At 33.3% G+C, this 24,224-nt stretch overlaps 1 protein-coding gene across 2 annotated transcripts in view; it reads right to left on the bottom strand.

The window, feature by feature from the left end:
- COL11A1 (collagen type XI alpha 1 chain) overlaps nt 1-24,224 on the bottom strand; it is a 230,623-nt gene that overhangs the window by 105,711 nt on the left and 100,688 nt on the right. For both annotated transcript variants that reach the window (XM_031002707.3, XM_055375041.2), the window contains exons 16-31: nt 23,436-23,489; nt 23,238-23,291; nt 23,000-23,053; nt 21,771-21,824; nt 21,601-21,645; nt 20,371-20,424; nt 19,903-19,947; nt 19,585-19,638; nt 19,082-19,126; nt 15,465-15,518; nt 14,235-14,279; nt 13,147-13,200; nt 13,022-13,066; nt 6,690-6,743; nt 4,761-4,868; nt 916-969 (exon numbers count right to left, since the gene is read on the bottom strand). In XM_031002707.3, the coding sequence (XP_030858567.1) occupies nt 916-969; nt 4,761-4,868; nt 6,690-6,743; nt 13,022-13,066; nt 13,147-13,200; nt 14,235-14,279; nt 15,465-15,518; nt 19,082-19,126; nt 19,585-19,638; nt 19,903-19,947; nt 20,371-20,424; nt 21,601-21,645; nt 21,771-21,824; nt 23,000-23,053; nt 23,238-23,291; nt 23,436-23,489 (873 nt within the window). The remainder of the gene's footprint in view (nt 1-915; nt 970-4,760; nt 4,869-6,689; nt 6,744-13,021; nt 13,067-13,146; nt 13,201-14,234; nt 14,280-15,464; nt 15,519-19,081; nt 19,127-19,584; nt 19,639-19,902; nt 19,948-20,370; nt 20,425-21,600; nt 21,646-21,770; nt 21,825-22,999; nt 23,054-23,237; nt 23,292-23,435; nt 23,490-24,224) is intronic.

The raw sequence follows: 24,224 nt of genomic DNA, 5'->3' as shown, positions 1-24,224 counted from the left end.
ACCATATTTTTTATGCTTAAAATATGTATATTTCAAATAGCCAAAAATGAGATTTGAGTGATACAGCGAATTGAATGGTGGCTCCTGAAAATTTATATCCATATACAAATCTATGGAACCTTACTTGGAAAAAAAAAAAAAAAAGTCTTGCCAAATGCTATTAAATTAAGGAAATGGGATCCTCCTGGATTGCCTAGGTGGTCCCTAAATCCAATGGAGAGTGTTCTTACAAGAGACAGAAGAGAATAAGACACACAGAAAAAAGGCCAGTTAAGAAGGGAACAGAGATTGGAGTCATGAAGTCACAAGCCAAGGAATGCCTGGGGCCACCAGAAGCTGGGAGAGGCAAGGACAGATTCTTTACTAGAAACTCTGGAGGGAGCATGGCCCTATGACACCATGATTTCATACTTCTGTCCTCCAGAACTGTGAGGCAGTGAATTTCTGTTGTTTTAAGTTAATAAGTTTGTGGAGATTTGTCATAGCAACCCTGGAAAAAAAATACTCATGGAAATGAGGGTAATAGACAGTGTGAAAGGTGTATTAATTAAAAAAAATTAAGTGGTAATTTAAACCCTTAGGATAATAGAAAGGAAATCAAAAGCCATTATGCATCAAATGTCTTCCATGTTAAAACTTCCACATATACTAGGATAGTTCTTGTTCCAATTACAAACAATTACCGATTATGCCTTCGTTTCGTGATTCCTTCTCCTAAAATACTGCAATCCATAATCACCTAAGCTCTTTGAGCTCCCTGCACTCCAGGCGTGCACACACTCTATGATTTTCCTTGTGAAATTATTTTTAAGTACTCATCATAATATAGAGATGTTACAAACTGTAGGGTAATCATAAGTGATTAATATTATCTTCACGAAATGTTAATAAACTATAAATATCAAGCTGTTTTACCTTTGGGCCTTGTCTTCCTGGATATCCTGGTAATCCTGGAACTCCAAGTTTTCCCTACAGTTAAAATATATGATAATCAAAGTAATATTTTAAGTTGAATTAAGTTTACATAATGATTTCAATTTTTTTTAAATATTAGAATCACATATTGTACACTCAAAAGGAAGATCTGCAGATTTTTGTCATTACTTACCTTCATTATGTTTCTTCATGTGAATAAGAAAATTGTTGCTTTGAACATATTTCTAATGTTATGATGTTGCCTAACTTAACCTTTATTATATAAGTGATAGTGCCTTCTTTAGGTACGTGAACCCTGAGGTTTTAAAGAGAACTCTACACTTCTTTGTGAATTCTAAAGCCTGGTTAAAAATACTCCTAAGGTTTTTCAACATTAAATACTATTTTAAATTAGTTGATGTAACTGGCACAATATTTAGATTTTATCATTCCAACTAGAGTAAATCTTTTTGATAAAGTTATTTCATTTACCCCAGTCTAAATATAAAACAAGGGATCATGAGTTACTTAACTTTTCTCAATGAGTAAGTAAACCTAGATATGCAAAGAAATTCAGAATTAAATTTTAAGACAAATTTCTTCTTTCACTCTAACATGTTGAAATACCTGGACTAATAAATATAATATGTGTTGAGAGCTTTAGCTAATAATGATGGTTTTTGTGGAGTGTTTATTCCTCCAAGCAGGTAACTGAATATACTATTTTGTTCCAGTGCAATAAGGTTACCTTTCAATCTGAAAGTGCTAAAACAAAATTTAAGTTATAATGAAGTCCAACAATGTGTAACAAATACCAGATGGTTTCAAATATTATCCTAAACAATTTACTTCCCTATGATTTCTATCTGAACAAAACATTAATTAAAAAAAAACACAGGTAAAAAGATAAAAAAGAATTGAATAAAATATGTATGTGGAATTTTACTGTGCATCCATTTCCCTAATAAGATACTTACAAAAGCACACTTCATTTATAAAATATTATTTACTAATGTCTTAAACATTAGAAAGCATAATGTATCATTATTTTCAATGTACATTGAACAACTAAAAACGGAAAATAAAACAAGTTCAAATTTGTATGTGCATTGATAAAAGATGAACAGAAGGGCCGGGCGCGGTGGCTCACGCCTGTAATCCCAGCACTTTGGGAGGCCGAGGCGGGCGGATCACGAGGTCAGGAGATCGAGACCATCCTGGCTAACACGGTGAAACCCCGTCTCTACTAAAAATACAAAAAATTAGCCGGGCGTGGTAGTGGGCGCCTGTAGTCCCAGCTACTCGGGAGGCTGAGGCAGGAGAATGGCGTGAACCCAGGAGGTGGAGCTTGCAGTGAGCCGAGATCGCGCCACTGCACTCCAGCCTGGGCGACAAAGCAAGACTCCGTCTCATAAAAAAAAAAAAAAAAAAAAAAAAAAAAAAAAAAAAAAAAAAAAAAAAAAAGATGAACAGAAGCTTATAAATAAAAATAAGTATTTTACTGGATGAAATAAGGCAAAAAATTAAGAACATGGTTTATGACCTTGTTAGTACAGATTGAACTAAAGAGTTGTCCAAGTCATGATCAGCATTGCATAGATAAGTAGTCTTCAGATGGAAAATATCAAACAAACCCTAAGAAGCATACTTATAATGATGTCCCCTTGGATACATTAAGTTATCACAGCTTGTTTTACACCATCAATTTCAGGATAAGTAAAATTATCTAATTCTGATCACAAGCTATTTGTTTTCTTTGGTAATTACCACATTAGAATGTATGTATATACTCTAATTCATTTTAGAGTCATTTTAAAATAAATTCTGGCAGAAAGTTTGTATTTTCAACAGGATGATAGGCAACTTCAATAAACTAACATATACTAATGAAATGTTAAAGAAGAAAAGAACTGTGGGGTAGTTTAAGCTCCTGATTTATCACAATGGCTTGTGTGACTGGTTTACATGTGATAGAGCCTAAGAAGACAGGAGGGTCCCAGGATACCCTTTTAACCACTGGCCTTGAGCATTTTAAAGGAAAGGGTTTAAATGCCCCATAAGGCCTTGTTTTCCCCTGATCTTTTTATTTTGCTGCCAAATCACTATAACATTGTTCATTAATTTACAATTAGCAATGTTTTTTCAAAGTGTGAAACTGTAGAAGTTTCAAAGTATGAAACCCGATAAGAACTGTCACATTAGATGATTCATAAGGACATGAGGAATTTTCTTTTTGACTATTCACACCCTCTATCTAATACCTATATCATATATTTTCTTTCTGAGATAGAATGGTGGGGGCTTCTATTTGTAATTTTCTTAAATAGCATTATTGCGGCACTATTCACAATAGCAAAGACTTGGAACCAACCCAAATGTTCAATGATAGACTGGATTAAGAAAATGTGGCACATATATGCCATGGAATACTATGCAGCCATAAAAAATGATGAGTTCATGTCCTTTGTAGGGACATGGATGAAGCTGGAAACCATCATTCTCAGCAAACTATCACAAGGACAAAAAACCAAACACCGCATGTTCTCACTCACAGGTGGGAATTGAACAATGAGAACACATGGACACAGGAAGGGGAACGTCACACATCAGGGCCTGTTGTGGGGTGGGGGGAGGGGGGAGGGATAGCATTAGGAGATATACCTAACGTAAATGAAGAGTTAATGGGTGCAGCACACCAACATGGCACATGTATACATATGTAACTAACCTACACGTTGTGCATTAAAGTATAGTAAAAAATAAAATAAAAAAAGAAATTATGGAATGTTTGTTGTAGAAAATATAGACATATACATATAGAAAAGGAAACATTTGAATTATACCAGCAAGAGATTACTGATATTTTGCTTTAGTGTATATAATGTAATAACACTTGTCATAGACAGTTCTTGCTTGTCGTCATAGACAAATGTTATTACATTATAACATGAAGTCAGATTTCAATGTTGCCTAATATTATATTGAAATATAAATGTAATGGTTGCAAATCTTTTTGATGCAACACATAATGCCCCGTGTCTCTCAAACAATGAATATGATAATTATCTGGGGATGTTTTAAAACATATTGATATTGTGTCAAGCCCAGATTAAAATTAAAATCTCTTGAAGTTGGGCCTGAATACCAGTATTTTTTAATAGACTTATTATGTGAAATGCATGTTTAAGTGGAAAAAATAAAAGATAATTCTACTTGGTCTAAAACCTTAAGTAGACCCTCTTTCATTGATTCTTTCATCCTTTAATCACACATCCTTTAATTCTCAACATCTAATTTGGAAGAACTCTAAGAGTAGCTGATTCCACATGGCCGAGGAGGGCATAGAAGACTAGAAAATAAGGAGAAGTGACAAAAGAAGTATTCATCTCATAATTATACCTCTTAGGAGTATTTAATAGGAATTTAACAGAATTCCCTATTTAATATAGACATATACATGTAGGATATATATACATATATATGTATATATATGAAAGAAAATGAATCATTTTAATTCTATCCATAAGAGATTATATTTAGCTTTAGTGTATATAATGTGATAACACTTGTCATAGACACTTCTTGCTTTTTTTAAAAAATTTAACTTCACAGTACATTATACAAAATTTAAGGTATCACTAAATACTTTCTGGAGGCAAATTTTAATGTTGCCTAATATTACACTGAAATGTAAATGTAATGGTTGCAAATTTAAAATGATAATGAAACATTTTATCTTTAACGTAGTAAGAACTCAATTTCTGACACCAGTTATTGAAATAAATTTAAATGATAATGAAACATCAGCTGCAAGAGTACCAGTGAATTTAAAGTCATTTACCAACCTTTTCTCCTGCTTGACCTGAAGGACCTGGGTCTCCAGTTGGGCCTGCTCGACCTTTGGGTCCTTCAGGGCCATCTTCCCCTCTTGGGCCAATTTGACCAACTTCTCCCTGAGGCACAGAATAACAACATTCTTATGAGTGAAACGTCCTTTACAAAAATTGTAACAGGGAAAAAATTATGACAGTGAAAGAGATCTGATATAATAAACTCCATCTTGCCTTTTACCTTCAAACTGCCCTTGATCGTTCCTGGGCATGGAGCAAGCTAACATTGGGAGAAATGTACTTTATAGTTTAAATGATGATAGTCCTTCCCCAAACAAATCTGCCTTTATAAAAACTAATACAAAGCCACAAAGTTAGAATTATGAGAGGGGTGTGAATTCCACTAAAATGTAGTCATAGTAAAAAATTACCAGCCGTTGTTCCGAAAGTTACAATGTTTATAACTTCCCCAATTACTCCTGTAAATAACATCACTACGTAGAACATAAGATTGGCCTTTTGAGATGTCTTTTCAGACTTTTGCATTTCTGACAACCAGCTGACTCCACTCAGACCCATGATTCGTGATTTAACTGGCCTCATGCTCCCCAGCCAGAAGCTGAATCAGCACACAAGGACCATTTTCCATACCCCTATGATTGCATCCTCAACCAAGCAGCAGTTCTCGTTTCCTAGCCTCCTGCTCACCAAACTATCTTTAAAAAACCCTATCCTCCAAATTTTTGTGGAGGCTAATTTGAGTAATAATAAAACTCTAGTCTCCTATTCAGCTAACTGTATGCATAGAGAAAGAGTTTGCAATTCCCCTGTCTGGATAAATAGGCCCTGTCTGGGCAGCAGGCAAGATAAACCCATCAAGCAGTTACAAAAATATATTTGGAGATTGAAAGGCACAAATTACAGTCTATTGAAAGTCAGAGTTTTCAACTTTGGTGTGTTTACTCATGTTTTTGTTCATGAAAAAGAGGCTTGAAAGTGTTTGACTTAATCAATCTTTTCATATTTAATAAACAACTGAATATAGTCTGATATTTGAAAATCTACAAAAGCTGAATCATATCATATATGACATTAAATTGCTTTTAATGCATCTGTGTTGTAGAGAGAGGGAAAAATAATAATAAAGATTGGTCAGCAGCTTTGGAAATTACTGTTTGGAACGCAAGAAAAATAACTCTCTTTTGTACTTGGCTTTTATCTTTAACGTTTAAGAACTTGTATATGGATGTTATTGCCCCCAATCCTGCATGCAGACTTCATTTGAATTTTAGGAAAAGAAATATTTTCTATAGAATGCTTCTTTATTCAGATGTATTAGGTACTAGTATATTACTTAAAAATAAATCTTCCCAATAAAGCATTTAATTTGCTTTAGATAACTAATATTTCTGTTTGTTTTCTATAATGTATTACTAGAAAAAACTACTATTTTTACATTCAAAAATTGAACACCACCATATAATGAAAATTCATGAAAGTTACAGACGTATACTTTCCAGGCAGCATAGCTCATTATATATGAACAAAATTTAGAGCAAACTTATCAAATTACTTCTAGTAATTTGATCATAACTTTCTAATGTCCTGTGTATAAATACTAACACGTGTGTGTGCATGTGTGTGTGTGTGTGCGCGTGCATGCATGCTCATGTTTATTATGGAACCTATGGAAATATAACATCTAAAAGACAATTGATACTACACTAACCTATGGAAATATAACATCTAAAAGACAATTGATACTACACTATCTTCACAAAAATTAAAATCCCTAAATCTTTGTATAAAAACTTAAATGAGTAAAGACTTAGGTAGTACCAACATTTTATTTATCATATGCTTACTATATTTAAAGATAAGCAAAGGAAAAATATATATATATATTAAATTGTGTGTACTGGTGTACATTTTCTCTATACTTACTCTGTCACCTTTTAGACCCATGTCACCTTTGAATCCTGGAAAACCATCTTCACCCTAAAACATTACAAAAGGAATTAAATAGGAGTTTAATCAGTCCTTTGGAGTAACCTAAAATATTGCTATAAAAATTTATGTGCTGATAACGAGGGAAAATTATTTTTGAGAAATGTGCATGGTAGTTGTGAAACTTCCTCCTCCCTTTTCCAACTCCAGCCACAGATTCTGATCCCCAATATCATCTCATATTTTCACATTTATTGGCTATAAATTACCCTAGGACATTTTTCACAAATATGTTCATTAAATCTTATTTTATGAGGGAAATAACCATTCTCCCATAACAACATGTATTCTATACTGGTTAAACAAATAAAAAGTAAATATTTAGCCAGGTTTGGTGGTTCACACCTGTAACCCCCCACACTTTGGTAGGTGGAGGCGGGCAGATTATTCGAGCCCAGGAGTTTGAGGCCAACCTGGGCCACATGGCAAAACCCATCTCTACAAAAAATACAAAAATTAGCCAGGTGTGTGGGTGCATGGCTGTAATCTCAGCCACTAAAAAAGCTGAGGTGGGAGGATCGCTTAAGCCCAGGAGGTCAAGGCTGCAGTGAGCCGTGATTGTGCTACTGTACTCAAGCCTGGTGACAGAGCAAGAACTTCTCCCCCCAACAACAACAAGAACAACAACAACAAAAGGAAACATTTAATTATCATTTTAACTTTGTATTACAAGAGCTCTGGAGTAGCAAACAGAATGAATAAAATGATTTTCCCTTAATTTACTAATTTATGCCTATAAATTTTATATTGTATTTTTTTTTTTAAATCATGTCCATTAGATAAATGCCTTCTAGCTCAGTGGGTTTTGTATCTTACAATCTTCTTTCAGGTAAAATTAATTATATAAAATAGGAATTAATAATATCCTTTACAGGTAGAATTGCTAATTGTAGCACTATACACACAGAGCAACAATGGTGAAAACGAAGTCATTTAATGAAGAGAGGAACGATTTGGGCTATGGAAATATTTTCTATCATTCTTATTGAAACCTAGATTTTTAAGTAAGTTGCAAAAACAACCTTACTATCTCTTAAGTTCAAGAAAAAAAATAAATTACTAAGAAATAGTCATTCATGTATTCAATAAAATTAATTGAGCAATTACTCATTCAAAGTGCTGTGGAGTATTTTGAGGTTTTTGTTTTACCAGTAAAATCTAAAAGTGGGCCAGGCACAGTGGCTCATGCCTGTAATCCCAGCAGTTTGGGAGGCTGAGGCAGGTGGATCATCTGAGGTAAGGAGTTCGAGACCAGCCTGGCCAACATGGTGAAACCCTGTATCTAATAAAAATAGAAAAAATAGCCAGGCATGGTTGTGGGTGCCTATTATCCCAGCTACTCGGGAGGCTGAGGCAGGAGAATTGCTTGAACCTAGGAGGTAGAGGTTGCAGCGAACCAAGATCACTCCGCTGCACTCCAGGCTTGGCAACAGAGGGAGACTCCATCTCAAAAACAAAACAAAACAAAACAAACAAACAACTGAAAGTGGGACATTTGCAGTTATTTTGGTACAGATGAAGTAGAAAGGGTGTCTGGAGAAGAATGCCAAAATAATGATAATGATGATGATGTATGGTGCTTGTGGAGGGGGTGGTGAGGCAGGAGGTTAATAGGGAGGGTTTGATGGAGGGGTTTTTATTTCAGTTGGTAGAAATGAATTTGATTTGATAATTTCAGAAAAGAACATTTTGGGCTGTGTATGAAAACAAAGCTAGGAAGGATAGGCACAAATGCTTCCACATCTCGCTGCCAAAATGATCTCTTTAAAATACAAAACTGGTCACATCAATTTTTACTTTAAAATATCCTAATGGTATCAAATTGCTAATAATCAATATAAGGCACCTCCCTTCACCACGTGATCTAGCCCTTCTTCACTTCTTCAGTCTTTTGTCTTGAACTCCTCCTAAAATCAACCTCTCCATCTTGTGGCCTTCACTGAATAATTATTATTGCAACAATATGCCATCCTGCATTTTCTAGATCATAGGTTGTTTTCCTTCTGCTAAATGGCCGAGCACAAGAATCCTGCCTAATTAACCTGTGAGTCTCCAGTGTCAAACATGTTTTGGACCTTCAGTAACCACAGTGTTCAATAAACATTTACTAAATGCCTCAGTGTGAGTTTAGCAAGGTATATTAAAGTCCAGAAAATACCAAATACTGGGTACTTGTGAATATGAGACCTAACCCTGGAAAGAGATTCAAACTGTTATTTTGCGTACTCAAAGAACTCTAGCATGCGAGGAATTTTTTTTTTTTTTCAAGAGAAAGTCATGCCATTTTCACCATCCTGCCCAGGATGCTCTCTGTACTGAATGTGATTGGGCAATGGCAGAGGCTTAAGAGCTGAAAATGACCACTGAACTTGCTATTGACAACGTCTTCATTACCTCCTCCCTAGAGAAAAACATAATTACACAGCTGCCATGCTTAGTTTAAAGAACACTGCACTCTATGTCTAAAAATCACTTATAGACTCTGACTATAGACAGAGTTTTATTTTTAAATTATTTTTAAAGTGAGAATTCAGTCTACAGGGAGGCTATTTTTCTCATGTTTTAGTTTTCAGCATATTCACGTTTAAAAAACAATTAGATGATGTAATTAGGTGTTTCCTTATAACAAATGTCATTTTTTAGCAAGTGATATATCAAGTTATTAAGATTACTAGTATTAAAATTATCAGATAAAGAAAAAAAGAAGAAAACATAGTTTTAGAAGATGTATAAAAGTGGAATTCATCTATGCCACCTAATTTATTGAGCTGTGTTGCTCCAGACTTAAGAGACAAATCTAAGGCTAAAAAAGAGAGAATTTTAGTCATAATTAGAGTACTAACTTGCTATATCACCTTTGGTTAACAATTATCATTATATATAAAATATTTTCCATTTTCTTCTATCTCTTACGAGATAAATGATTAATTATCTTGCATACTCAGAAAAATGAAATAAATAAGGTATATTAAAACTCATCAGGGCTTAATCCTTCACAGAGTTTGAAAATATGGAGAATTCTTACCATTAAAAATTCTACAAACATTTATACAAAGTTTCTCTAAATCTATAATTTAGAAAACTAAATTGTAATCTATAATAAAACATAATTTACTACTTGATTGGTATATTAGATAGAATAAAAGGCATAGCTGAAAAATGTCTTTAAATTTTTTTAGGGAATTTTCTTTATTTTGCAGACTTCAAATGAGGTTCAGAAAAAGTAACTAGAAAAACTAGAATAAGAACCCAGAACTTTTGGTTCCCAATTGAAAATTTTACTTATTTTCCTCTATATATACTTGCATCTTCTGAGACCATACACCCTAAAAACAATGAGCAATTGTTAATAAGCTTTCCTATATACAAAAAAAGTATCCTATTTTTTTCCTGTATGGCTTTGTCCTCATATATATCTAGTCATTTATAATGTTATTTGCCTCTGTCACTTCACAACTCTCCTAGCAAGTTCCAGCAGTTAACAACATCCCCACCCCAGTCAGGCAATTTTCTTTTAAACACTGCCTAGCCCCTCTAAAAATCCTTGATGGATACTAATTCCAGAGAAAAAATTTGCATTGTTACTTACATTTCTTAACAAGAAAAATTCTAAACAGAGACATTATTTTCCTATAGGCAACCTACAAATTACATGTTAAACCCTACCTGACTCACCACTGTGCTCTTTTGTCACTTCAGTGAGACACTATACAGTCTTCTCTTGGTATCTAGGGGTGATTGGTTCCAGGACCCTAACCCAACTTCCTATATCGAAATCTGTGGATGCTCCAGTTCTTGATATGAAAGGCTATAGTATTTATTTATAGCCTACCCACATCCTCCTCCTTTATACTTTAAATCACCTCTAGAATACTGATAATACCTAACAAAATCTAAATGCTATATAAATAGTTGTTATTTTTTTATTTGTATTATTGTATATTGTTGTACTATAATTTTTTTGACAGGGTCTCAGTCTGTCACCCTGGCTGGAGTGCAGTAGCTTAGTCATGGCTTATTGCAGCCTTGACCTCCTGAGCTCAAGCAACTCTCCCTCCTTAGCCTCCCAAGTAGCTGGGACCACAGGTGCGCATCACAGTACCTGGCTAATTTTAAAAGTATTTTGTAGAGATGAGGTCTCACTACTTTGCCCAGGCTGGTCTTGAACTACTGGGCTCAAACAATTCTACTGCCTTAGCCACCCAAAGTGTTGGGATTATAGGCATGTGCCACTGTGCCCAGTCATATTATAATTTTTTAATTTAATTTTTTGTTGTTCTAGTATCTTTGATCTATGGTTTATTGAATCCATGGATGCAGAACCCATAGGGAGAGCCAACTGGTACTCCGAAGTTCATCTAGGTGATCAGGATGAACTGAGATTACCGTTAAGTAGGTGAGCTAATGCGAAATGCATGGCCTTTTTCATGCAATAAATCTGACAACATAGTTGTTTACTTTTAGTATATAACAGTAGCTTTTTTCAGATAAAGTATAATGGATATAATAAATCCATCCCTTTTTGTTATCCATTCCCTATTGGTATCAAATCCACACATAAGCCTTTTGATAATATTGTAACTATGAAAATAAATGACTGTCGTTGAAAAAATATTAGCATGTGATATAATTTGGATATTTACCCACCCAAATCTCATGTTGAAACGTAATCCCCAATGTTGAAAGTGGAACCTGGTGGGGGGTGATATGATCATAGGGGTGGATTTCTCATGAATGGTTTAGCACCACCTCCTTGATGCTGTCCTCCTGATAGTGAGTGCGTTCTCAGGAGATTTGATTGTTTAAAAGCATGTGGCACCTTCTTCACCCCCTCCTGCTCCTGCTCCCAGCACATAGGATGCCCGTGCCCTCTTTGCCTTCCACTGGAAGCTTCCTGAGGCCTTCCAAGAAGCAGATGCCACTATGCTTCCTGTACAGCCTGCACAACCATAAGCCAATTAAACCTCTTTTTTATAAATTACCCAGTCTCAGGTATTTCTTATAGCAGTGCAAGGACAGTCTAATAGAGTATGTTCTTATGAGTATGATATTAACAATAGTTAATATCCATGTATATCTTACCAAACCTACCAATATTTATGCTATGCAAGTATGTGTTGTTTTAACTTTGTATGAAATTTTGTAGTAAGAATTAATTCAATACTGATTCTGAGTGTATTAGTCCGCTTTTACATTGCTATAAAGATACTACCTGAGACTGTGTAATTTATAAGGGAAAGAGGTTTAATTGACTCACAGTTCTGCATGGCTGGGGAATCCTCAAGAAACTTACAATCATGGTAGAAGGCAACGGAGAAACAAGTACCTTCTTTACAAGGTGGAGGAGAAAAAGAAAGAGAGAAAGGGGAAGTACCAGGCACTTATCAAGCAACCAGATCTTGTTAAGAACACACTCACTATCAGGAGAACATCATGAGGGAAACCGCCCCCATGATCTCATCACCTCCCACCATGTGCCTCCCTGGACAGGTGGGAATTACAATTTGGATTAGAATTCAGGATGAGATTTGGGTGGGCATACAGCTAAACTCTATCACTGAGTAATGTCATTCCCTTTGCATTTCATCATAATCTTTGAAGGATTTGGGGCTCTGCACGCCTGCTAAATGTATCCTTGAAAAAAATCTGAATGTCATGTTCTTCAGCAAAAGCCAATTACCTATAAATGCCCTATAAAAGATGCCATATGCATTCATAGTTTTAGGTAAATTTTTTCATTCACTTCTGTCTGGTTGTAATTTTTATCTCTCTCATTAACACTATTGATTTGTGTGTAATACTATATAGAAAGACTTCCTCTTTCCCCAATTGATTTAGTGTACTTCTAACTTTCCTGTTTTGTGCTGAATTTGTTTAAACATTTTGGGGATTTCAGTAGGGAAAAAAGGAATAAATATACATATGTTATGCATCTAACTAGATAACATCTAAATCCTGCAGCAAATCCATTCGTAAGGCCAACCCTATGATTAACAAAACTTAAGCACATGTAAAAAAAAAAAAAAGAAAAAGGATGCAGAATTAATTCTCTTAGGTAACATAATTTAGTTTCTGTCTGGTATTTAACCCTCATCACAAGATATAAGACATTGTTTTTAAGTTGTGAGGATAAAGAGTACAAAATTATACTAGCATTGTGTAGTATGTAGTAATCACTCATATATTCAAGAAATAAAATGTCTGTTGAATAAATTTAAATGTTAACATAATACACAGAAATTAATACCACCTAAACAATTATATTTTACCTTTTCACCTTTAGATCCCTTGAGACCTCTGACACCATCTGCTCCCTGTGGAATAAATTAGAAGTATTAAGTGAATATAACATTTCACCCTGAAAGTAAATAATGTGAAAACAATTTAACGTTACCTTTACTCCCCGGGGGCCCGGGTAGCCAATAGGACCTTGTGGACCAGGAGGACCCTGAAATAGATGAATTACCACTTATACGTGTAATAAATTGAAAGTGCTACTCATTTACATACTATAATTTTACCAACTAATCTACAAGGATATGGTTTTTTTCTACTGCTAATATTTGATAAAGACTTTTTGGTAGTTTACTCTTTATTTCTAGAAACAGATATGATGAGAAAAACATGTAACTAGCACTACTCACTCCAAATTTATTATGTCATATATTCATACTAAAAATACAATATTGAAATGGACTAAGGCAAATCATACAAGCGTGTAAAATAATGTAAACAATTCAAAAATTAATAACTAGATTTTTAACCTAAAATATGCTATACTAATGTCTATAAAAGACAGTTATTGAAAAACTAACAAGACTGATAATTTCAAATAGAAAATTATAAATTAGTAGCATTCACTTCATCAAGAATATAATCAAAATTATATATCTTCCAAAAGCTGGTTTTTTCTCTAGTCTACCTAGATAAAATGTTCTATCAATCATAATTTATAATTTCCTCAGTAATGCTAAAATTTTAATGCTGTTTTAAAATAATTAAAAACAACTGTAAACAAAATGATCCTACCCCTGCTACTGTAATCTAAAGTACTAACATTGAATATGCACATATTACGTTTCACTTTGATATTTTAATAGCCATTGGTCTTAATTTAACATTTTATTAGATAATGGTTACCAGAAAGTAATAAGTAATAATAAAATTGGGGTTACATAAGCAGTTCGGTAATATTGATTAATTCTTGCCCAATTTCATTGTTTATATTATTACCATTTACTCCATATATAATACACATGAAAAATGTGCACGTATTCCTAGCCATGGGAATATTTTTTAAAAAGAGAGAACATAGTCTAATTTCTAAAATTACTGATAGAAAATTAAAAGTAGTCTAAGATATCTTTTTTATACCCAAAATAACTATATGAACGTGATTTATATATATAAGATGACCAAATTAAGGCATTTTCTCTTGGAAATTTATTAATAGGACATTTAAATGGATACTTTGGAACCTACCAGAGCACCCTTTTCTCCAGACTGGCCTTCTTTCCCAGGATGACCCTATATTTAGCAAAAACATACACTGATAAGATGTAATATAAACATAGTTGATAATACTATGAAAGTATTTCTTTTATTATTAAATCTACTAAGATCTTACTCTTTAAGTTTCAAAACCATTGAACACTTTTGCATCAGTGTGTATGGCTTTAAATAAACTGGAAACTATGGCATTTGGAAGTAAACATGATAAGCTTATATTTGATGGATATAAGTTTCTTCAAATACATAATGCATTTGAGAGAGCTTAGAAAAAGCACATAAAATAATACATATCATTCATTAACAATTCAACCCCAGCCTCAATTAGAGCCTTACATAAAGGTATTTAAATCTGCCTTATATTTAGCAAATTAATCAAATGATCATACGTGCACCTTCAAAGGGGCACTAAGACATGTGGATGAGATATCTGAAAATACAGCGAGATCATAAATGCTAACAGTGTTAATAATCAACTTATTGAGATTCAGTAAATAAAAATGTATAGCCACATCACAATTATACTCAATAACAAGGAAAGGTAGGATGAGAAATCTTACATCCTAGTACTACAAAATCTGCATATGCAGTTTAAAGAGGAAAAAAATCTGTAAATAACAAATGTTTTAATATAATAACTGTAGAGATTACATAATTTCATTGTTTATTACTATTTAAAGGGAAATAATAAATATTACTATATTTCTAGAAAAGAAAGAAATCTGTGAAGGCTGAGATATTTTCATGAAAGATGTCTGAGAAAATTTATGAATGGTGAGGAACTTCATCTGGACTCACAGAAACAGATACTTTGAAAAGGAGGAGAAGATGGAAGGGCTTTCTAGGAGAGGAAACAGCTTGGGAAAGGTAAGGTGATAGAAAATTTAGATCATGCAAGAAAATGTGAGTGGACCTGCTTACCTGGAGCTAATGGTTAAGAAGGAAATGAAAAAAAATATCAGATTCTGGGGAGGTTCTGGCTTAGAGTGCCAAATGAGTTTCTACAAAAGCCACCGTGAGCTCATTAAAGATTTTGCAATATGGAAGTGATATGATAAAAGGTATTTTAGAGAGATCAATGTTTAATTACTGGCTCAATTTATTTTTATTACTAACCTCATATAATCATTTCTAAAACACATGTAAAATCTATTTTCAAAGATAATGTAAAGAAATTTTAATGACCAGGTAGCTGTTACTTACAGGAGGCCCATCAGCACCAGGAAGTCCAGCAAGTCCTGGTTTTCCTTGTGGTCCCTTAGAGAGAAAAAAAAAATATTAAAAAGATAAAAATAATTTTAAAAAGCTTTAACTTGTACATATACTATGAATGAAATTCTTATCCTGAGTCACTGGCTTCAATTCATAAGTAATAACCATTTAAATAACTTTTAAATATATTATTTGGAGGAAATGCCATGTAAGATAAATTAAAACTAAATTTAACATGTCAAAGGTATGCTAGGTTTTAGCCTGCTTATAATCTTAGATAGGTCTTTTTTTAAATTAGCAAATTAGTTTTTGAATACCACAATAAACTGAAGCTTAGAGAACAAAAAGGAAAGCAATATAGGTCAGAAATATATTGATTCATATCATTAAAGAGGTAAAGATTGTATTATTTCCCTCAATAATATTAGTAAGTACTAATTCAAAAAATTACATAGTAACATTGATGAAACACCATTAATTATTAAAATATTTTGTGCAATGTTATGGTATGATAGTTATTCATAGGAAATGAAGGAAAGTAAATCGATTTTAATGTAAAAAGAACATATCCTAATAGGTACCCAATAAGATAATAATAAAGTAATAATTCAACAGATTAATCCCTGTTTTACCACACAGAGTTTCAAATCACATTGAACATGACCATTTCTAAATTTGGAACATGGTAAGAATCACTACTACAAGAATCAGAACTTTTCTTGGGAGAAAAGTAGACATTCTTCTAAGAATATTAAATTTATCAAGTTCCCAGAGCCCAGGTCATCGTTATTGACACATCAAGTTATTGTCCAGGATTCAGAATCAATGAGAAGGTCAAGGACATATCAGCAAGCCTAAATGCTGGACATATTTTTGGGCTTTTTCTATTCTCAGGGAATAAAGTAAAATCATTGTATTCATATTGCCTGCCATTGCAGTTTTACAAGAAAATTTCAACCAAATCAGCACAGAACAAAAATGAATTAAAAGTAACCTTTAAATTGAAAAATTAAGATTTTTTTAACCAAATGTGGCAGCGTTGCAATCTGGATGAACTTAGGTTCCTATCCACATCTTCAAAGTTCCTCCCTTTAACTAATATTTATTTTGTGCCTTGTTATTTTATACTGGACTCAGAGAGTTATGTAACATCAATTGCTACTAAGCAATTAATATATGAGTGAACTCAGAAATTAAACCACAGGAAATATTTAGGAGATATCACAATTTATCATAGGATGTATTTGGTATATTTATCAAAAATGTCAGAAAAATATAATATATTATCTATTTTAGTTAATTAACTTAAATTTTATGAAATATTTTTACCAAAAATAAAAGCACAGGCTATGATAAGTTAGTACAAAAAATTGCTCTTGGATGGTAAAAACATATGACATTAGTTAAATTGTATTAAAATGTTAAATTATACCATGATACAATTAAACATTACTATTTACCAAATTTTCGAAGTGAAGGCTCTTGAGCCAGAATAAATAAATCATAGTTATCATTAAAAACAAAAGTAATAGCTTCTACTTTTTAATATAGATGTAATACAACATTTATATTGTAAATATATTATCATTAAAAAGTGTTTTCCTCATATTTTTGAGTACCTTTCTCCTTCTGATGGTAAGAGATTGATTTTGAACCTAAAGGCTGGATATATTCAGATCAGAGGCAGAAGCAGTATTACATAAAACAGCTCTCTTCTTACCACCAGAAATGCAGTAAACTAGATTATATATTTTATCTGGCTTGGCACAGGTAATTCAGATATAACCACTTTTCCTAAGAGCAAATTCCTCTTAATAATCTAGTACATACATGATAAAATCATGGTAGAAAATTTAATAGGTGCATGTGTCAAGTGCAATACAAAATAAATATAGTATATTTTTAATGCACTAATCTAAAATATGAGTGACCCAGATTAAACTCCCTGATCTAAATATTAAAAATAACCTTTAGAACCTAACATAACTAATAGGACATTTTCCAATGGTGCTGTGCAGCTATGTCTAAAACATCCACAGAAAAAAGTACTTTCATAACCACTTAAATCTGATATGTCTGCTCTTACAACTCAATATCAAGATAAATAATCCAATTAGAATATTAACCAAAAGAGTTTAACAGCTATTTTATCAAAGAAGTTATAGAAATGGCCAATAAGCACGTGAAAGGATGTTCAACAAAAGTAGTGATTAGGAAAATGCAAATTACAACCACAATGAGATAACATTTCACACCAAAGAGAATGATCATAATCAAGAAGACAGACAATAAGAAGCATTAGTGAGAATGTGGAGAAATGACTATCCTCATACATGGTTACTTGGAAGGGAAAATGGTACAATCGATATGGAAAAGAGTGGAATTCACAAAATATTGAATATAAGTTTACCATAACACAAGAATTCTGCTTCTAAGTATATACCAAAAAGAAATGAAAACACATCTATACAAAGACTTGTATGCAATTATTCACTACAGCACCGGTATGGAGAATAGCGAAAAAGTATAAACTACACCTATTCTATCAACTGCCAAGTAAAAGTAAACAGAACCTGGTATACCCAATCAATGAAATACTATGAGAACAAAATAAGGAGCAAAGTACTAATATATGTATGCTACAGCATGGATGAACCTAAAATGAAAGAAGTCAGACATAAAGGTCACATACACATTCATATGATTAAATCATATATTAAATTTATTCATAAGTTTCATTCATATGAAATATTCAGAAAACTCAAATCTACAGAGACAGAAAGCAAATTAATTGTTAGCTAGGTCTGAGGGGGTGGAAACATGGACTGAATATTAACACAAGGATTATTTCTGGAGTGGTATAAGTATTCCGAAACTTAGATTGCAGCACATCTGTAAATTTAGTAAAAATAATTCACTTGTACACTTAAAACAAGGGAATATTTATAGTATTTAAATTACACTTCGATAAAGCTATTTTTTAAATTAATATGTTTGTAGAAATCAACAAAAATAATGAAAGAAAAAGGTGTTGGAAAGAGCCAGCTAGAAATGTGCTATGACTACAGGGGACAAAATATTACTCAAGGAATCTCACAGTGGAGATCAGGGAAAAAGACATGTGTTTAATTATAGATTTATTCTTGTTTTGATCCAGACATTGAGTTATTAACAAGAACATCATTTGCCATTCATATATGAGATATGATGGCAATGACAACTTCGAACTTTCCCTTCATCATGTCTTCCTACAAATCTCTTGTCACAAGCAAACTTAATTACTTTTTTGTAAAATAATGAGAAAGAAAAGGAGACCTAAAATAAAGAGAAAATATTCACTCATACCGGTATGTTCCTGAAATTAATATAGCTGAGAATGCCACATTTGGAAGCTGTTTAAATGGTAACTGAAGTTTTATCATTCTCAGTTTAAGAACACATGAATGAAATCTCCCCACACTATACTTCCATGTCGACTCCAGATTAATTCCTTATGTGCTGAGCTATCTAGATATCTTAACAAAAACAGAAGACAGACCTTATACCTGCCTAAGATTGCTAAAACAAACATGTTCACCAGGCTTTACGAGAACAACAGAGTAACTTACTTTTTCACCAGGAGGACCAATTGGACCTTGTGGACCAGGAAGACCCTATTTTAAAAGAATTTATTTCATATATCAGATATCAAATCACAGTAATACGCTTTTAAAACAGCAAATTATTAGCTCACTATAGTACATAGTGAGTTATAAGAATCTGTATATATTCCCATACACCCCAAGGAATTTTAGAACACGATGAGGAGTTTTACACAAGCTGCTCTTTTTCGCAAAGAGACTATAATGCGATCCTATTCAGAACCCTCCTGCAGGTGGCTATTAGTCCTGGCATTCCCTGAACCTTGAATGAGTCATTTTTCCCTGGGAAGAGAGGGGCTTCTGCAAGTTTGCTCAAATTTTTTTAAAAAAAGAAAAGTATGTATTTTCCTACATTCACATTTTAAATATTGCTAGGACTACATAGAAAATTGTGAGACTGTCGATTTTCTTATAGAAAGATAGCATCTTCCCCCCATTATTTCAAAGGAGCTGCAGTGGCTTAGACTTACCTGAGGTCCTGGATTCCCTTGTTGACCTGGAGGCCCAGGCTCCCCTTGGGGACCCTGCCAGAGGAAAATACAAAAAGTTTTTAATGGGCTATATTACACAATAGATTTTTTTTCTTCTCAATTGGAAAATACCTCTACCCACCCTCAAACAGTTTTCCCTCATGAGATTCTGGAAAATATTCCAAATATTAATGCAAGCTGTATCTAATATACTTAGCAAAATGTAATAAATCATTATATTTTAGATTTAACAACAAAAAATGGTTTCTTAGGGCTTATATTCAAATATGAGTTATTTTATCACTATTTGCTACATACCATGTTCCCTTTTGGTCCTGGGGGGCCATCTACACCTGCCATACCCTGCAATGAAGAAAAAGTATTTATGGTTGTTTATATGTTTTGATGCTAAAACAGAAAATCAAAAAGACTAATCTAATAGCATGATACTCACTACCCTAAGCAACTAAAAATCATTTTAGGATTTAATGGAAACGAAGAAGAGACAAGACCTATACTTTCTTTTCCATGTCCACATTGGAGACAATCTAGCAACATTTTCCTCTGCATGCTGGGGATGTATCATGAAAACACTAAGATAGATAATCAAAAGGAAGATAGAAGGAAAGGAGGGAATGATGAGTTAAAGTGAAAGGCAGCAACAATAGATCTTCAAATATAACAAGGCAATAAACTCTTGGCTCTCTACTGAGGGCTTTTATGGCCTCTAAAAGGTTGGCAACAAGCTTTCCCTAGAAAATCTTCAATGTTTCCAGCAATACATACAGGCTGCCCTGGAGCACCTGGAGTTCCCCTTGGACCCAGCAAACCCCGTGGGCCCTAGGAGAAAAAGAAAAAGCACGCCTTTATAAAAAAAAAAATATATCCTAATAACATGCCTCTTTCAATGAAGAAATCCTAAGGTTATTTTTAGAATAAAAATATTTGGACATCTTTTATTAACACACTGAAAGTGATGTCCATAACATAAATATCTAGTGTTTATACTGATCCAAAAGCCAGAATAAATAACAGTTTTTAGTACAGAAACTGTGTTTCTTTGATTCTATAATATTACATATGAATCACTTGGAGAATTTTTAAAATAGGAAACAGTTTGATATTTTCTATAAGACACTTTTGTGTCATTTTTTTGATTTCAATGACAGCATCGAACATTATTATTCAATCAGATATACTACATAAATAGAAGAGTCCTGATTCTCATTTATTGTACACTTAGGTAAATTTCATCTTAAGACAGCATTCACTGAGGAAAGAAAACGATCATCTGTGTAACTATATATGCAGATTACAGAAACCATTTTTCGAGGTTTCTTAAATTATTATTATTCACACTTGATTTCTCCTTCTCTTCTTTTTCCCCCTCCTGCACCTGCTCACCTTCTTTTCCTTCTTTAGAAAAGCCAATAAAATAATCTAATTTCTCTCCCATTTGCTTGAACTTACTTGACAAGGATCTAAAATGTGGCACAAGGTAGAATGCAGCAATTTAAAACCAAAATTAGGAGGCCTATTTCCAGTTTAGTTATTTTATTAGCTAGCTTCAAGTAAACCTTCCCAGATCAGTTTCCTCATTTGTAATATTTGGTGGAGAAAAGTGATATAATCCATATGTCTGGTATATTCCAAGTGACGTATTATTTTTTTTCTTCTGGTAATAGGATTCATTTCTTCTCAGTACATAAATTTCGGAGCTATTGATGACAGCACAAAAAACAAAACAAAGAAACAGCAACAAAAACTAGGTAAGGTAACTTTTTTGGCTGGAAATGTTACATTCCACAGATTTTTCCCTCAATTGTCTAAGATTTTCTCTGTAACAAAAGGAGCTCTATATATCCTTTTTAATTTTTTTCGCATGGCAATTATCTGGTTAGCTTAGCTAAGACTGCAATGTTTACCTGGGTTTATCATTGTTTTTATATGTGTAACACCAGTCACTAGTCCTAAAAACTAGAAATATTACTTAAAAATAAAAAGTAAGTTGCTTACAGCTTCACCTGGAAGACCTCTTGGTCCAATTTCTCCATCTTCTCCCTGTCATTGACAAAATGAATGAGAGTATAGAACATTTGGACAATGTATCATTTCAACATGATTTTGTTTTATTATGTTTTAATTTTAAATATTTCTTAAAGAAAAGAAAACAAGTATTAACATACCCTCATTCCATCATCACCAGGAGGACCTGGAGGACCTTGAGGACCTCGTTCACCCTGTTAAATCAATACAAATAAGATTAGCATATGGAAAGAAGTAGAATGTTTACAAGTCTATCAGGTAGCTATCCAAACCAAATAAAACAGGACATTTGGCAGGGAAAATATATGCTTTATTTACCCTCCTCAAAAAATTTTGCAGATAAATCATAATTTAACAACTTTAACTGGCTTTACATGTTAGTATGCTAATAATATTTTATAATTATAATATTTTCTCTCAATTTTCAATACAAAAGAGTTATGTAAAATAAGTATCTTAAATCGTTTTCAGACATTTAATTATTTTAAGCTAAATTGTTCAGAAACTTATTTTGCTGATGATTGTATTAAATATGGATATATTTTGGTGATTTTGACTTAAATATTTTCTACTTCTAAGTAATTTATATTAAATCAGCATAACTCAGGTGACTAAAGAAATCTGGTATTTTTTAAATGGATACAATTATGTCTTGATCTTAACATGTTAGACACATACTATATGTTCTGTCAGACATTCATAGGGTTTTCTTTCCTTTTACTATTTTTTCTTCTCCAATTTACTTAAAGCTTATCTTATTCTCATTATTAATGCTGTTAAAGAAAGATGTGAAGATCTAAAGCTGATCTTTTTCTGAGAGATTGTCTGCATAGTTTCCTACTAAAATTATCTACTGGAACACTGTTCAGAATCATGGTTTCTTTAGCCTTCACAAATTACAAGTTCTTGCCTTGTACTGAAAGTTTTTACCATCACCAAAAAATAATATAGTGCCTAGTATATTACTGTATTAATGACAAACCACCTACAGATGTCTTCTTTTGAGTATATGTCCACAGGCAAAAAGCAATGAAAAGGTTGAAGGAATTATTAAAAAATTAGAGGTAAAATTAAATGTCCACATTGCTCTTCTGTTTATGTGATATTTTCCAGGTACATGTATATAAAGATTCTGATTCAATTTATGTTTGCATAAAAGGAATATTATAATGTCTAAAAATATTCAAAGAACTTACACTGATACCACATGTGTAATTTTACCTATTTTCCTTCTAGTATCTATTAGATTATTAAGTGGATTCACAAACGTTAAAATTAATTTTTCTTCTTTTTCTGATTTTGCAAATTGTTATCAATTCTAAAATATTTTATAACATTCCCTGGAAAAAAAGGAATAGATGTATCTTACCCTGTGACCTTTGTCACCTGGCAGACCCGGAAGTCCATCAAACCCTCGATCTCCCTGTAAAACCATCATCATCATCATCATCATCATCATCATCATCATCACAATTCCAGTCTAGATATGTACTGCAACTTAAATGCGAAATATTCTCTCAGATTCAGAAAATGGATTTTTAAATATAAAATTTTCCAGAGTGAACTGACACACAGGATGTGAATATAAAAATATGTGAGCTCCTGACCTTTGCCCCAGGTTCTCCTGGCATTCCTCTTCCTCCATCTGCACCTGGACGACCCTAATAATGCCAACAGCATGATTAAGCAAAGTGACTTTTATTACTAGCAAGGAAGTAAAATAAATAAATAAATAAATAAATAAATAAATAAATCTAATGATCATGGCAGATGCCTTCAAAATGCACAACGAAAATAAGCCATACCCTTTTTCCAGGTTTTCCCGTTGGACCAGGGGGACCCTGGACGCCTCGAGGGCCCTATATCAAGACATCATAATTAAACCATATTATAGAATTCTTGATCAATAAACTCAATAGCATCAAGAGAGATGGTTTCAGAAACTAATATCCTCTTAGCGTTACCTTAATCATTCAAACACAAGAAAATTATTTCCATGTAAAAGTTCAGATAAAGCAGAAGACAAAAGGTTCATATCAAATAAATATCTATTTTTTCTAAATGGCTCCATTTTTTTTTTTTTTTTTGAGACGGAGTCTAGCTCTGTCGCCTAGGCTGGAGCCCAGTGGCGCAATCTCGGCTCACTGCAAGCTCTGCCTCCCAGGTTCACGCCATTCTCCTGCCTCAGCCTCCCAAGTAGCTGGGACTACAGGCGCCCGCCACGACGCCCGGCTAATTTTTTGTATTTTTAGTAGAGACGGGGTTTCACCAGCATGGTCTTGGTCTCCCGACCTTGTGATCCACCCGTCTCGGCCTCCCAAAGTGCTGGGATTACAGGCGTGAGCCACCGCGCCCGGCCTTATCACTTATTAATTATATATGTAGACATGAGGTTACATTTAAATAAAAGAAATAATTACACATTTTATTCCCCAGACCTTGGGGTTTTACATTTCCCTTGATGGAACACACTCTTAACTATCCATTCCATTTCTCTTCTCTTTCCAATCCCCTTTCTTTCACTTTCTCTCATTTGTTGGATGTTCTTTACTAGATATTTCTCCTTTCATTGCGCTTATAATGTTGGATTGTAA

This window comes from Gorilla gorilla, chromosome 1, assembly GCF_029281585.2.
Source record: "Gorilla gorilla gorilla isolate KB3781 chromosome 1, NHGRI_mGorGor1-v2.1_pri, whole genome shotgun sequence".
Classification (NCBI taxonomy): Eukaryota; Metazoa; Chordata; class Mammalia; order Primates; family Hominidae; genus Gorilla; species Gorilla gorilla.
The sequence above is the reverse complement of the archived record's forward strand: the minus strand, read 5'-3'. Positions and strand labels throughout refer to the sequence as shown.